General features: G+C 49.2%; 1 protein-coding gene across 4 annotated transcripts in view; it reads right to left on the bottom strand.

The window, feature by feature from the left end:
* Positions 1-13,109, bottom strand: part of Megf11 (multiple EGF like domains 11) — a 314,168-nt gene that overhangs the window by 3,752 nt on the left and 297,307 nt on the right. Inside the window, exons 16-24 of one of the 4 annotated variants that reach the window (XM_085844708.1) lie at positions 12,950-13,078; positions 11,735-11,863; positions 11,161-11,289; positions 10,601-10,729; positions 9,111-9,347; positions 7,623-7,741; positions 5,724-5,790; positions 5,166-5,267; positions 2,930-2,986 (exon numbers count right to left, since the gene is read on the bottom strand). In XM_085844708.1, the coding sequence (XP_085700834.1) occupies positions 2,930-2,986; positions 5,166-5,267; positions 5,724-5,790; positions 7,623-7,741; positions 9,111-9,347; positions 10,601-10,729; positions 11,161-11,289; positions 11,735-11,863; positions 12,950-13,078 (1,098 nt within the window). Of the gene's footprint in view, positions 1-2,929; positions 2,987-5,165; positions 5,268-5,723; positions 5,791-7,515; positions 7,742-9,110; positions 9,348-10,600; positions 10,730-11,160; positions 11,290-11,734; positions 11,864-12,949; positions 13,079-13,109 lie in introns of those variants that run through there. The other 3 variants (XM_085844709.1, XM_085844706.1, XM_085844707.1) reach the window with 3 other exon arrangements.

Below are 13,109 nucleotides of genomic sequence, written 5' to 3'. Positions count from 1 at the left end.
CATACGTAGTCATGCACATTCTCACAGTCAGAGCGGGCTTCTGAGATGAACATCTTTAGTTTGTGAGGAAGCACAGGACGAGAGAGGATATGACTTCCCAAAGTTGCTCTATGAATGTTCTGAACCTATTGAGGCTTGCTCTCTTTTTTAAGCCCCAATTTATTCAAATGTATGTGGAAACCCAGGCATTAAGTATCTGTTGCTCACCTCTGAGCTACTGCTATCAATAGGATGCCTGCTGGTTCTGTTCTCAGGGTTAAGTTTGCATTCTTCTCTTCAATGAGAGAGAGGATATGAGGAGGATGGAACAGAGGATCTGAAGTCTAGAGAATACCGGCCAGCCACAAAAGGAGTTTTCAGGATGTTAGTGGCTTCTAAATGTCTGAGAACCCAAAATTACTTGGAGAGGCATGGAACTGAGGTGGCAAGGGAGCACAGGCTGGGGGGATGACAGTGCAGCTCAGGGATCCCCAGATGGAAGGTGAAGGGAAGTAGATTCTTTTCTGTCACACTTTGAAAGCATGACAGACAAGGAATTGGACACTAGACAGTTTATTGAACAGTCATACTGTGGAAGGGGAAAGGAGGAAGGTGATTAGCTGTGTCAGCAGTCTCCTTCAACCTCCCAGGGTGACAGAGTTCCCAGTTACAGAGAAAAAAGTGGACGCTACCTGAATTAGGGCTTTTAAAACATCAGAGTTGTAAGGGGCCTTAAAGATGGTGCTATTATAACTGTGCTTTTTAAAGAGGAGGAAGCCAAGATCCACAGATACCACTGTGTCTAGTGAGCACCATGCAGTTGAACTAGAACCCAGATCATCTCATTCTCTGCGCCCTCCTCTGTCCCTCACAGTTTGGAAAACATCCAGACTCTTTAATTAGTCCTGCTGAGTTTGGCCTTGCTCTTGTTGCTTTAGGAAATAGTTTAAATTGGTGACATGAAGTCGCTGATGCAGATGTTTGGGGATTTAGCCACCAGGTAGGATTGTTCCATGTGTTTTACAAGCTTTTCTATAAAGTTGTACACTAGTATTTCACTTGCCTCTCTTTGAACTCTTACTGTGTCATGTTGGCTCCCAGCACTTGATGGTACATTTGCCTACACCGTTCTCTCTAATTTAAAAGCTGATTAGAGGCAGTGACAAATCTGGCTGCTTGCCTGTGAGAGCCTCCCATGCACTCAGATGATCCCATAAGACAGGAATGCAATGATGAAGGCAGAGACTGGCTTTCATTGGCTTTGTTTTACCTTTATGGTTTAGAGTTTAAAAGTAGTTACCCGAAACACCATGCACAGGATGACAAGGTGTATGGGGAAGTGTGCTTGTATGCTAATCTCACAGGATGAGGAGGTGTATAGGAGGGCTTCTTGGATGCTAATCTCAGGGCTTGTCTGAGCTCGTCTCCATTGAGTCATACTTCTTTTCAAAGCCTCAAAGACCCTGGAAGAGCTGTGTTGTCCCCATTCCACACTGAGAAAGAAACTGAGGCTTTGGGTCACAATGACTCAGTAGTACAATTGCTTTTTTGTTGGCAACCTCACTGAAATGGTGTTTGCCTCCATTTGGATGGTTTAAGGCAGAACCCTCAGAAACTTGCCATAATAAAGATCCCAGGGGATTACTGCCTGTGGGCTGTCTTGGAGATTAGGAATGGCCTCCCTCCTCAGACAGGTCTCCTGGGGTGTGCATATTCTAAACCAAGCTGATGGTCACTCAGCCTTGATGTTCTCTTGCTTGTAGAACACAATGCCACCTGGGTCTTGCTCATCCCACTTCTGATAGCCATTTCCCCAAGAGTGGTACACAAGTTGCTCTCCTTGGTTAGGAGATGGCCATGCTAGGTCTGAAAGATCAGAACAGAAACCTAGGAGAGTTTAGACAAATGGTAGTTGGGTAATAAAATGCATAAAGATATCCTGAGGTACTCCTTGCAATTGCAGAGTGCAGGGCCCCTCCATCTGTGTGAGTGTAAAGCTCTGTAGTTTGAACACACTTGCCAGGTGATTCTAGTGTAGAGCTAGAATTAGAATATCAGTTGGGATCTTTGCTGACTTTTATTACTGCTCTTTCAATTGACTGAGACTTTGAGACATTTCCCAGAGACATCACATTGATACCACTTTTATAATATACAAAAGCACTTCCCATCCGACTTTATTGGACACCCAAGATAACCTTGTTAGATAATAAGACAGGCATGAGTCAACAGGCATAATTATCCCAACCTCGCAGATGAAGAAACAACCTTAGGAAGCACAGAGTTAATAAGTGACAGAGTTCCAGAGCTCCCTGCCTAGCTCACATGTCCCAGCATTTAAACCTAGGACCTAATCCAGGGGCTGGACTTGTTCTTTGTTTTTTGGCTTCACCTGTAGACTTTCTAGAGGAATGGTCCACCTTGTATGTAGTTCCTGTGGCGTAGACATCTGTCTTGGCTTCCCTGCTCTTGGGCGCAGAGATCTCTTGAGGGTGAGGGCCATACAGTATTAACACTGGGTATCATTTGCATTCCTTGTGCCCCAGAAAGGTAGCAGGTGCAGGGTAGTGTTCCTTGTCAGTATAATGACAGAAGGCCTCTGGGGCAGGCAGGTTGACTTTATTTCAGATTTATAATCAGTTTAACTCATCCTAATTGGTTGGATAATGATGATCTACATTTCTGAAGACATTTAGTTGGAATCTATAACAAACCCACAAGCGTTTGCTAAGCAGGTGCAACTGCAATGGAAAGATGAATTCGTTATTATTAGGATTGTTCCTCCTGGGCAGAGCTGCCCAGTGGCTCTGGGTCCTGTGATCCTTTTAGCCTTTGTTTTTTTAAGGGGCTTGGTGTCTGCAGTTTCTCTCAGGTAGAATTCCTTGCCACCTCAGGTCTATAATCCCTTGCTAAGCCCTGTGTAACAGGACATCAGGATTAGATACTCTACCTTTGAAGCCTTTGTCCATAATGTATGTGTTCTGACGTCTGTCCATTCCGCAAGTGCCTGCATAAAAACAGAAGGAAAGAGATACAGGGTGAGGTTCCCTGGACCGCCGGTGTCTCTTCTACCCCGTGCAGTTTTCCTCTTTTACCAAGAAGATAGTGGTTTGCTCCTAGCAGACTGCTCTACATTCAGTCTATTCTAAATAATTCTGAACACACAGGGATTCTTAAAAGGCTCATCACATTAAGGTGGGTTCCAGCGCCCTCTCTTCTTTGGCTTTCCTCTTAACCTGTTCCTTGCGGGATGCCATCTGTGATCTTTGTAGGTGAAGTGCCAGGCTCTGGAGACAAAGGGTTAAGAAATGAAGCCAGACCAGTGCTTAACTGGAGGGAAAGATGCAGAGAGTTCTGATTCTTTCTCTTGGCTTTGGAGACAAGGTTTCTCACCTGTTAGCTCCGATCCTGCCTTTCCTGGATCTGGGGGTGCCCGAGAGAAGTAACAAGTAGGTGGGCTACTTGATGAGTGTCTTTCCAGGAAGAACAGTCATTCCTGGCCACGGCCAGTTTGCTCAGTTACTCATTTTGAACAGGGTGGAGAAGGAGAGCTTTGTTCTGAAAATGCCGCAAGTGCTTTTCAGCCCCAAAGAATTATTTCTTCATTTTGCTGTTAGTTAACTTTTTCCTGGGTTCCCAGAATGCACAGAAGCAGGACATAAACTTGAGTTGATTGCTACAAGTGTTCCTAGGGGTGGGATCAAGTCTGGCCTTTCCTTGTTGGGACAGTAATGTTTAACTCAGAGTTAACCCCTTCACTCTGTTGTTGTTTCCCCCCCCCCAAAGACATATATGTTGTCTAGGTACACATAAGTACAGGTGCCCACGGATGCCAGAGGTATTGGATCCTCTGGAGTTTCAGGTGATCGTGAGCTGTCTGATATGGCTGCTGGGAACCAAGAGCAATATGGGTTCTTAACCAGACACACCCTAATCTTTAACTGAAAACAGTCCCAAAATATATTGACTCCACCTAACTTGCCTATATTTTTTACACTGAAGACAAACCCACTGATACTTGGATCCTTCCTCCACATAGAGTTCCCATGTTGAATTTGCAGGAGTTCATATCTATATCTTGGCTTACATGCCTTCCTGAGAGATAAAACAGGACTGAGCCATTCTAAAAGGCCTGTAGGAACCCATACCCTTAAAAACATGCAGCAAGCCATGTTGACCTGGATTTATCACTTAATAATAGTCATTGAAGAGAGGAGGGTACATATAACGTTAGCCTCCACCACCCCTTCTTTATAAAACAAGAAACAGAGGTATTCTCTCCTAGTGGCCACGGCCTAGCTGGCTGGGAGCTAACAAATGTGGTGCTCTGGCTACAGTGGTTGAAGGTCTGTGGGACAAGGAGAACTGAGGCTGAGCCCAGATGATGCCTCATCCTCCTGTTTAGACCTCAAGGTGGAGTGAAGGTGGGGACTAAAAGTCCAAGGGTTATTGGATGCTTAGCCATAGTTGAGCACACAGCCATCAGGGTCCTTGCAGCCATGCCTACTCAGCAAGATAATTCTGAACCTGCGTGCTTCCTGCACCAGAGATCTGGGGAAGTTGACTCAGTTTTACTGGAACACTAATCAGCTAGAGCCTAAACTCAAACCCAGAGCTGTCTAGAATACGGAGGCCTTCCCCGCAGTGCCTGCCCTAGAGGAGCTACTTTGTAGAGAGGCCACATTCTCTGTCCATCCGTTATATTTCTTTGCCACTCATTTCTGTTACTGATGCACATATCCATCCCCTTTCGGGACTTAGTTGTCAAGTGTCTTTTGACACCTCTCTTGGGACGAGGAGAAGATGTTGCCTATCTTTTCCCGGTCTCTGCTAGACAATTCTGCTTCATTTTCTAAGAAGATGCAGTTTGGGCCACTGTTAGGTCTGGGGCCTTTCTGGAAACCATTGAGCTTTTTTGCCCAGACAGCCAACCTTCTGTTACCAACACCATGATTGGGCTGCGTATTGCAGAATGGAGGGAATTTAGCTAGGCTGTGTCCCCTCTACAAGCAACTCCAGTTTGTCTACCTCAGCTAGCATGGTGGGGGGAAAAGGGTAGTGGGAAAGGCTGGGATAGACTGCCACCTTTGGGTAGGGCCTAGGGGCTGTGGGAAGGCTCCATAGGGACAGGGATGGGGTGTAGAGCAGTCTGCTCTCAGGGTGGAAGGAAGGGCTGGGGGTCTGACCTGGTGAGTGTGGCTCAGCATGGCGGCTGAGGTGTCTAAGTTCAATGTAGAAGTCCTCGGGCGGGTACCTGGCCTCCAGGGCACTGATCTGGAAATGGGAGTCTAGTGAGAGGAATGACAGGGAGGAGCCATTATTCCCAAGGCCTGGATGGCAGGAGAAGGGGGTGGGAAGCAAAGGATGGGGCAAGGGGCAGGCCAGAAGGAATCAAGTTCTTCATGTAACACCCAAAGGGGCTGGGGCATCTGTCTTTTTCTCCTCCCTTCCCATTCCATTCCACCCTCTACTAGGGCAGAAGAAAGAAGCCCTTGAAAAGCGCCAGGTAGAGGATTCTTTTTCATGGTGGCAAATAAACTTTCTGCTTCCACCTGGGAATCTCTATCTGCTTCCACCTGGGAATCTCTATAGCCCATCCCTAAACTGGGCCGTAACCACGTGCTCCCTGTACACTTAACCACCATGCTCAGGACTCAACTCATTCAATTTGAGATGGGGCAGCTCCCTTCAGTACAGAGATCAGGGTGGGACTGGTGGGGAAGATGACTCAAACCACTACTGACCTAACACGTTCACATAGCTGTAGGGGGTCCAGCCTGCTGTGTCTCTGTCAAGGGACTTGTTACTGAGCTGTTTGGAGAGGAGACCCAGTTAATACCTCATGTCTCTGCTGCCCTTCCCCAAGTTGGTGCTTGGCCCAGCCTTAGTGAACCCATCCCTGAGGTAGGTGCTCCTGGGCTTCCAGGCCCTGGATGACCAGATGCTATGTTACATGACAAGCTATCATGCTGAGGCCAGTGAGAATAGAATGTGCCCAAACCAATCTCTCAGGTGCCTGTGGCATACATGGGTAGAAGCAGACATGGGGCTGTGCTGCAGGAAAGGAGGCTCTCTCAGTTCCCCATGTGTAACACAGCATCTCCAGCACAGAGGTATGGTTGCCTGCAGTGCTTGCTTGCCCCCTGGGTCATATATGAGAGTTTCATGTGACTAATGATACAATACCCTCCCTGCATTCTCTCTTAGCTGCCCTTTATGTGAGGCAGACACATACTTCAGACATGGAAACATACTCAGAGACACATAGGAGCCAGAAGCAAAGCTGGCTCTTGAACTCAGATCGTAGCTGCCTTGTCCCCTCGATGGCATCATGCCTACCCTTTGTGCAAATGATCCGCCAGGAGGGTTCTTGTCTACATAGGGCCAGTCTTGGCCCCTGTGAGGTGAGCCAAACCAGAGAGTCACCAGTTGGCCTCCTCTGCAGTAACTTAAGTCCTCTACTGAAAGAATGGCTGACTCTTAAGACAAATAATGACATGGTCTGGAACCTTTGACTCATCCCTGGCTGGTGCCTCTAGCCTGTTGCAGCTTTGATAACATGGCTGTAATCTCAAGGGCTACTTGTTGGGCAATTAAATTCTCTACTCTCGGTTCCTCAGGCTTAAAGCCATCCTGAGCCTGGAAACAAGAGTCTGGAGTAGAAGATGGCAAGCAGAGTGGCCAAAGCTATTGAATCTCTAGGCACCCTGCATGCAACCTGCCTGTTTCATAGAAAGCAGCCCAGGCCTGTGGGCTGATGACCAGTCTTCAGGGAACAAATGGGGAGGATTCTCAGCAGCAAGGAAGAGGCCTAAAATACGAAAGCTATGCTCCTGGGCCTGGGTAGATGGTACAGGAAACCAGGTATCCTGTGATTGTCACTCACTAAATAGTCCTGCCATTCTGAGAATATGTGTGTGACACATGCTTAGGTGGGTGTTAGCAAGAACCCCTCACAAACCTTATCTTTGGTGGGCTGTTGATGTCTGTCTCTCAATTCTGCCTCTTACTGGTCCACCAAGGGATGCTCCACATGCTATCTGCACACATATGTGCTAAGACATCTCTTTCTAACGTTTGTCATATTTGTGACTAAGGACATCTACCCGTCCTATGACCCAGTGCTGTGCTTGGAGCTGTCAGGGAGGACACTGGTCTATCCCCAATCCCCTTTTCAGCAAGGACACTACAGTGTTTGTGTTCACATCAGATGTGTGTATTTGATGAAATTTATGCCCCAGTTTAAGTGGCATCAAGTGGTTAATTGAATAATGAGTTACAGCCTATTGCTTTAATACATTGCAGTAATCCTTGGTGAGTATATATATTGGCATATGGTATACACAGGTGTGGGATAGGATGGCTGCATGTGCTATTACTATGTCTGGTAGGTACTAGTTAACTACACCTGAGGTACAGGTATGTTCCAATGAATGGGCAATGTGGTATGGTTTCATGGAATAGAGCTTGTCTCCATACAACATGTTCTTTCCCTGTTATGTGATTCAGAGGGTTCTCATGTCCCATGAGTCCTAGGACTGCTCTTAATGTAGAATTTCCACACAGCCTTTATGTGGGGGTGCAGTTCCTTCTTGGGCAGAGGGGAGTGCTAAATGGAGAGAATAGTGGGTGGGGGCCAGTACCTTGGTGGGGCTGTTCCTGTCCAGAGTGCTGGCCTGGCTGGTGGCAGGCCCCCCACACGCCAGTGTGTGGTAGCTGGCATTGGAAAAGCACTGGGCATGGCTGCTACTTTGAGACAAATCTGGGAAGAGAACAAGGAGCCATATTCCATCATACACCTGCCCTTGGTTGAGATACCCCCAAACTAATGCTGGGGCTATGCATTTGAGTATCCCCAGCAAAGAGGCAGCTAATCTCCCACATCCTCCAAGCTGTGTGGCATCCACTAGCACCACAGCAAGCAGGAGAGAGCCCACCAGCATTTGTTCTTACTAATGCCCACCCTCTTCACAGCTCTCAGACCAGGCTTGCTAGTATAGGGTGGCATGGTCACCTGGAAGCTGCTGAATGCTGGCTCTAATGGCTTTATGTCTTCAAGTTGCTATTTTGGGTGGATTGACTTTCTCTTGATTTCCCTTATGTTCAGACCCTAGGAATAAGTAGAGAACTCCATTCTTATTGACCCCAGCTCTTCTGAGGATTCTACAGGACTGAGAAAAGTCCAGCCCTTCCTGCTCATTGTCATAAACTTCCAAAGTTGTACGAGCCTTGGCCTTCATCAGAGGATGTTGCTTTGGTTGGCCCCAGAGTGGCTGGCTAGGAGGTCTCTGAATGCATCGTCTATACTGGGGCCAGCTCTTTCTACCCTGTTCCTGGCGTAGAGCTATCACACAGAAGGCAACACTTAGCAGGAATGGCACATGTGGTCTGGGTACTCTGAAATTAAGCAAGCTATGAGCCATTGGAAAGGCACCACTCTCAACAGGGCAGACCTAACCAAAACCAGGGCAGTTCGGGAGCTTCTGCTGGTTAGCTAAATACGAAGCACAAAGCTTTCTCTTCAAGGTACCAGCCCAGGGGAAAGCAAAGGATCTGGTGCAGTTCCATACACACCTCACTCAGTCTACCACAGGATGCCCATTTTCATGTCTACCATACATAGGCACACGGGGCTCTGGCGTATCTGCTAGAGGGAAACATCCCAAATTTGTAGACCTCTCCTATGTAAGGCACCACCTTTGTCACTATGCTTCTTGGGCACTCCTTGGGGATGGCCTGAGACCCTCCCAGGGAAAGCAAAAGTGGATAGGGTACAGCTTCTTACCAAGTGCCCTGGCTTCACAATGGGGAACCATTCTCTGGGTTGCTTAGAAAAGTTACTACTTACTATGCATGCTCCTGTAGGCCCAGCCGTGTGAGGGGGATGGGAAGTAGAGAGTGACACCCAGACCTAGCTGCTAGGAACTTGGGCTCCAGGAAGCAACACCTCTTGGGATGCCACAGATTTCAACCCCCCCTCCATTGTCTCTGGGGTAACCATCCCCAGACCCAGCCACCCATCTGCAGATATAGCCACCCATGTTGAACCAGAAAGTGGATGTTCCTGAGAAGACCACATGCTTCCTGCCAGGTTGTATGGGTGAAGAAGAGATGCCTGGGCATAGCCTGACCTGAGAGAGAGTAGTCTGTGCTGGTCATCCTCATGGCTGGGGTGTAGGAGACTCGGGGAGCCAGGTCACGGCCTTTCTCTTTCTGCCGCCTCCGTCGCCAGGCAAACAGGCCCAGCAGCAGCAGCACCAGGAACAACAGGAGAACGATGCCGGTGACAGCACCCACTGAGTGCCGCTCTGCTCCCAGAGCTGGACTGATCTTGGTGTAGGGATTCAGCTCATCCATCATGAGGGCAGCTGTGGGCAGAGGGAGGCCTGAGCCAGAGCTGGGCCTGATCCCCATGATCCCATCCTGCCTTTGCCCATCCCTCACAGTGCCTGTTTCTTCTAATGCCAGACAGTGATTGAGTCTCAGGGTTACAAGAAGAGAATGTGATTTAGGTGTGAAGCAAAATAAATGCTGACTACCCACTCAGGTCCACAGGGTTAAGGTTACTTGCTTTAGCATGGCAGGCCTACAAAAAGGGAACTAATTACTTACCCTTTCTACATGGTTGGAAAAAAATAAGTAAACTGAGTCACCAAGGTTAGGGAACGTGTCTAAGTTCACCCAAGCAGCAATTCAGTCAGGAAAAACTGGCTTCTGCTACTCTTCCTGCTCTACCAGCCATGTGACTTAGAAGGTTCATGGGGACAGCAACGCCAGCTTCCCTGGCGAGTCATGAACACCAAATGATAGACCGGCCTTGACAGCTGGTGCTCTGTTACTGCCTGTTACTGCCCTAAGACACCTCTTGATTATACATGTGTGGCTAAGTCCCTCTGACTGCCCTGGCGAGCGTCTGATCTCTAATGTGCAGCATCTAGACCTCCCCTTGGCTCTCTGCTGCTGGCTGAAGAAAGTGGGTTGTCACTTCTAGGACAGCCAATGTTGCATTTGCCTGAGCTGCATAGCTTCACATTGCAAAGTAAGTGTGTCTGATGTGGGTAACTGAGAGCCTGTTTTCTATCCCCATCTTCTAAAACCAACAATAGCTTCCCACGTCTGCAAAGCAAAAGGACTTCCCATGCACAAAGCCATCATTTACAGAGTGCTCACATGTGCCAGGCACTGTGCTGAGACCTTTCTTGAATTGACTGAATTTGATCCCGCTCAGCTGTACCATGCAATGTCACCTAGGCATAGAGCTAGAGTCAAGTTGAGCCCTTTGGACAAAGGTTAACGTCTGTTCAATTGAATGCGGAGTAAAAGACCCAGCAGAGGAAATGACCTGCCCAGAGACACCTAGCAGGGAGTGGCAGAAGTCAACTAGGCAAGTGTTGCAGTTTAGCCTGACTGGTGCCCTTTCCCAGCACTAGCCTGTGGTTCACTCTTGCCTCGTTCATGGGGGAACTACCAGAGGATTAGCAGAAATGCTATGAAGAGAGGCTCCCAACTGTGAATAAAAGGTAATGTCATAAAACTCAACTGGTCTGGTTAGAACTCTCCGAAGCCACCCATAATTGGGCCCTTCCCACCCTGTCCAGGCACCCTGCCACCTGTATGTTACCTTGGTCACACCTGATTCCTTTGAATCCCGGGCTACAGTAACAGGTACCAGTGACGTGGTCACAAGTGGCATTGTTCATGCACTCACATAGCTGCTGACACCCATATCCGAAGGTTCCAGGGGCACATCCTGTATGGCATGCAGAGTGCAAGTAGACAGTGAGACACAGCCACACTCCACCCCTCCCACTCCAGGTGGAGAAGCTCATGGCAAGAGATCATTGTGTCCCACCCACAGTGAAGCCTATTGAACTAGATTGCCCATTGTGCATAGATAGCTGGGGATGGGTAGAGTCAGTGCACACCTCTCCCTCCTGAATTCATTTAAAGAGCTGGAAAATCCTGCCTTCATCTGGCCCCTCCTTCCTATGCCCATCACACCTCAGCCCTATCTAAAGAGGAGAGAAATCCTCATAGCATGAGTGTATAGGGTTAGCCTTCAGTCTTCCCCAGAAGTTGTCCTCAAAGTCTGGAATACAGGAGCCCAGTATCCTGGATGGGGGTTGGGTATGGGGAGGATGGGGTTGAAAGAAGCAACTTTCCCAGGTTAGGGCAGCTTACTCTGTTCACAGTGGCGCCCGGAGAAGCCTGTTCGACAGGTGCATTTCCCAGTGATGTGGTCACAGCTGGCTCCATTCTGACACTGGCATATGTGCCCACAGTCCTTCCCAAAAAATGCTGAAGGGCAACCTGCAACAAGACCACAGGTCACAGTTGGTGTGGGCTCAGGGAAACTGAAGAAATGTTGCTGGGACCAGGCTGGTCTGCTGCTTCCTGTGCAGCATGGGATAAAGACGAGCGAGGCCCACAGAGACATCTGTAGCCACTGAACCTTGAGCTAAAGGGGAGGAGGGTAGGGACAAGGTTATCCATGCAACTAGGGCCTCAGCAGCAGAGGACAAGCTCTGGTCTCTGCTGTGCAGCCCTGGGATTTCTTCCCCATGGCCCAAGGGTCTGATCTGGTTGATTGCTGGGGTACCCTTATAGCCTTGCCCTTTCAAGACTTTGGATGATCCTGAGGTGTGGCTGGTCCTGGGGCCAGCCTCTTCCCTCCCTCTCTGCAAACCAGGGCTATTCGCAAAGTGGCCAGTAGGCTGCAGCATATGACTGGGAGTGTCTGGGAGGCAGGGCTTACGCTGCGTGCAGAAGAGTCCAGTCCAGCCAGGGGTGCAGTGGCAGGCCCCATCCTCGGCGCTGCAGCTCGCCCCGTTGTGGCAGCTGCATGTGTGGAAGCAGGCAGAGCCCCAGAACCCAGATGGGCAGGCTGTGGGGGTGGAGTGGGTGGGATGCAGAGGGGTAGGGCGGGACAAAGGAGCAGGAGGAAAGGAAGGGGAGGTGGGTACACATCAGAGCCAGAACACCTGGACAGACCCAGAGGGGCATCTCTTGGCCTTTGGGGACTTGATATGCTAGTCACAGAATCAGCTCTCCTCTTGGCCTCAACCCCTGGGATTGCTATGAAGACCAGACTCTGCCTATTCTGATCTTGGGTGACTTAAGGCAGCCCTACTCGAAGGGCTCCTATACCTCCATTCATAGAGGGACTCACAGGGACAGGGGTGGAGTAACACCAAGGGCTCTGACTTCTCCACAGGTGGCAGGGCCAGTCTCGTCTTTGGGTTCAGATGCTGTTTGAGATTGGAGCCTGTGGCTTTCATCAAAATGGAATTCCTCCAGGTCCAGCCATTTAACTGAGACCTCCTTACAGGTACTGACTGTGTCTCACCCATTAGACAAGGAGCTAATTAGGCCAAGGCTGGGGCCCCTTTGGGAAGGGGTTGTTACCTTGGTATCAGACTGTAGCTCCATGTTAAGGCCTAAGGTGTTCAGGACATCACTCACAGGGGGCCATCCCACAGGTGTTCCCCTTCTTCTAAGGGTGGCTATGCTAGCCTTGCCATTCACAAACACAAGCATACCGGTCTTGTTCCCTCCTCCTCCTCTATATCCTGACTGCTTCTTCTATAGGCAGATGCTAGTGGAGTATAATTCTCAGGATTCACAGCACTAATGGCAGTATTGATGCCCTTAATAACCTGCAGTAACCATATCCATGGTCAGTTCCAGTAACTCAAGTTTGATGTAGCATAAAATGGGACTTTCAGGGTCAGGGAACAGTGAGATGGCTCAGTGGATAAAGGCACTTGCCACCCAAACCTGTGGTGAACCCAAGTTTGATCCCTGAAACTCACATAAAAGCGGAAGAGAACTGGTGCTACAGGGTTGGTCTCTCACTTCCACATCCTTGCTGTGGCACTTATCATACACACAGAAACAATATAAAGAAATAAATGGGCGGATATCCTTGTCTGCGGGAGAACGAGGGACACTTGCAGGGGTGGCAGCTTACCCTGTGAGCAGTCCTTGCCAATCCACCCAGGGAAGCACTGACAGGAGCCATCGATGGGGCTGCAGGTCCCATTGTTGGCACAGGAACAGAGCTGGGCACAGTCCTGCCCGAAGTGCCCTCCGGCACACACTGTGGGCACAGGGAAGCCTGGCACCGGAGC

Source organism: Mus caroli, unplaced genomic scaffold, assembly GCF_978045245.1.
Source record: "Mus caroli unplaced genomic scaffold, Mus_caroli_1 scaffold_11, whole genome shotgun sequence".
In the NCBI taxonomy this organism is placed as follows: Eukaryota; Metazoa; Chordata; class Mammalia; order Rodentia; family Muridae; genus Mus; species Mus caroli.
The sequence above is the reverse complement of the archived record's forward strand: the minus strand, read 5'-3'. Positions and strand labels throughout refer to the sequence as shown.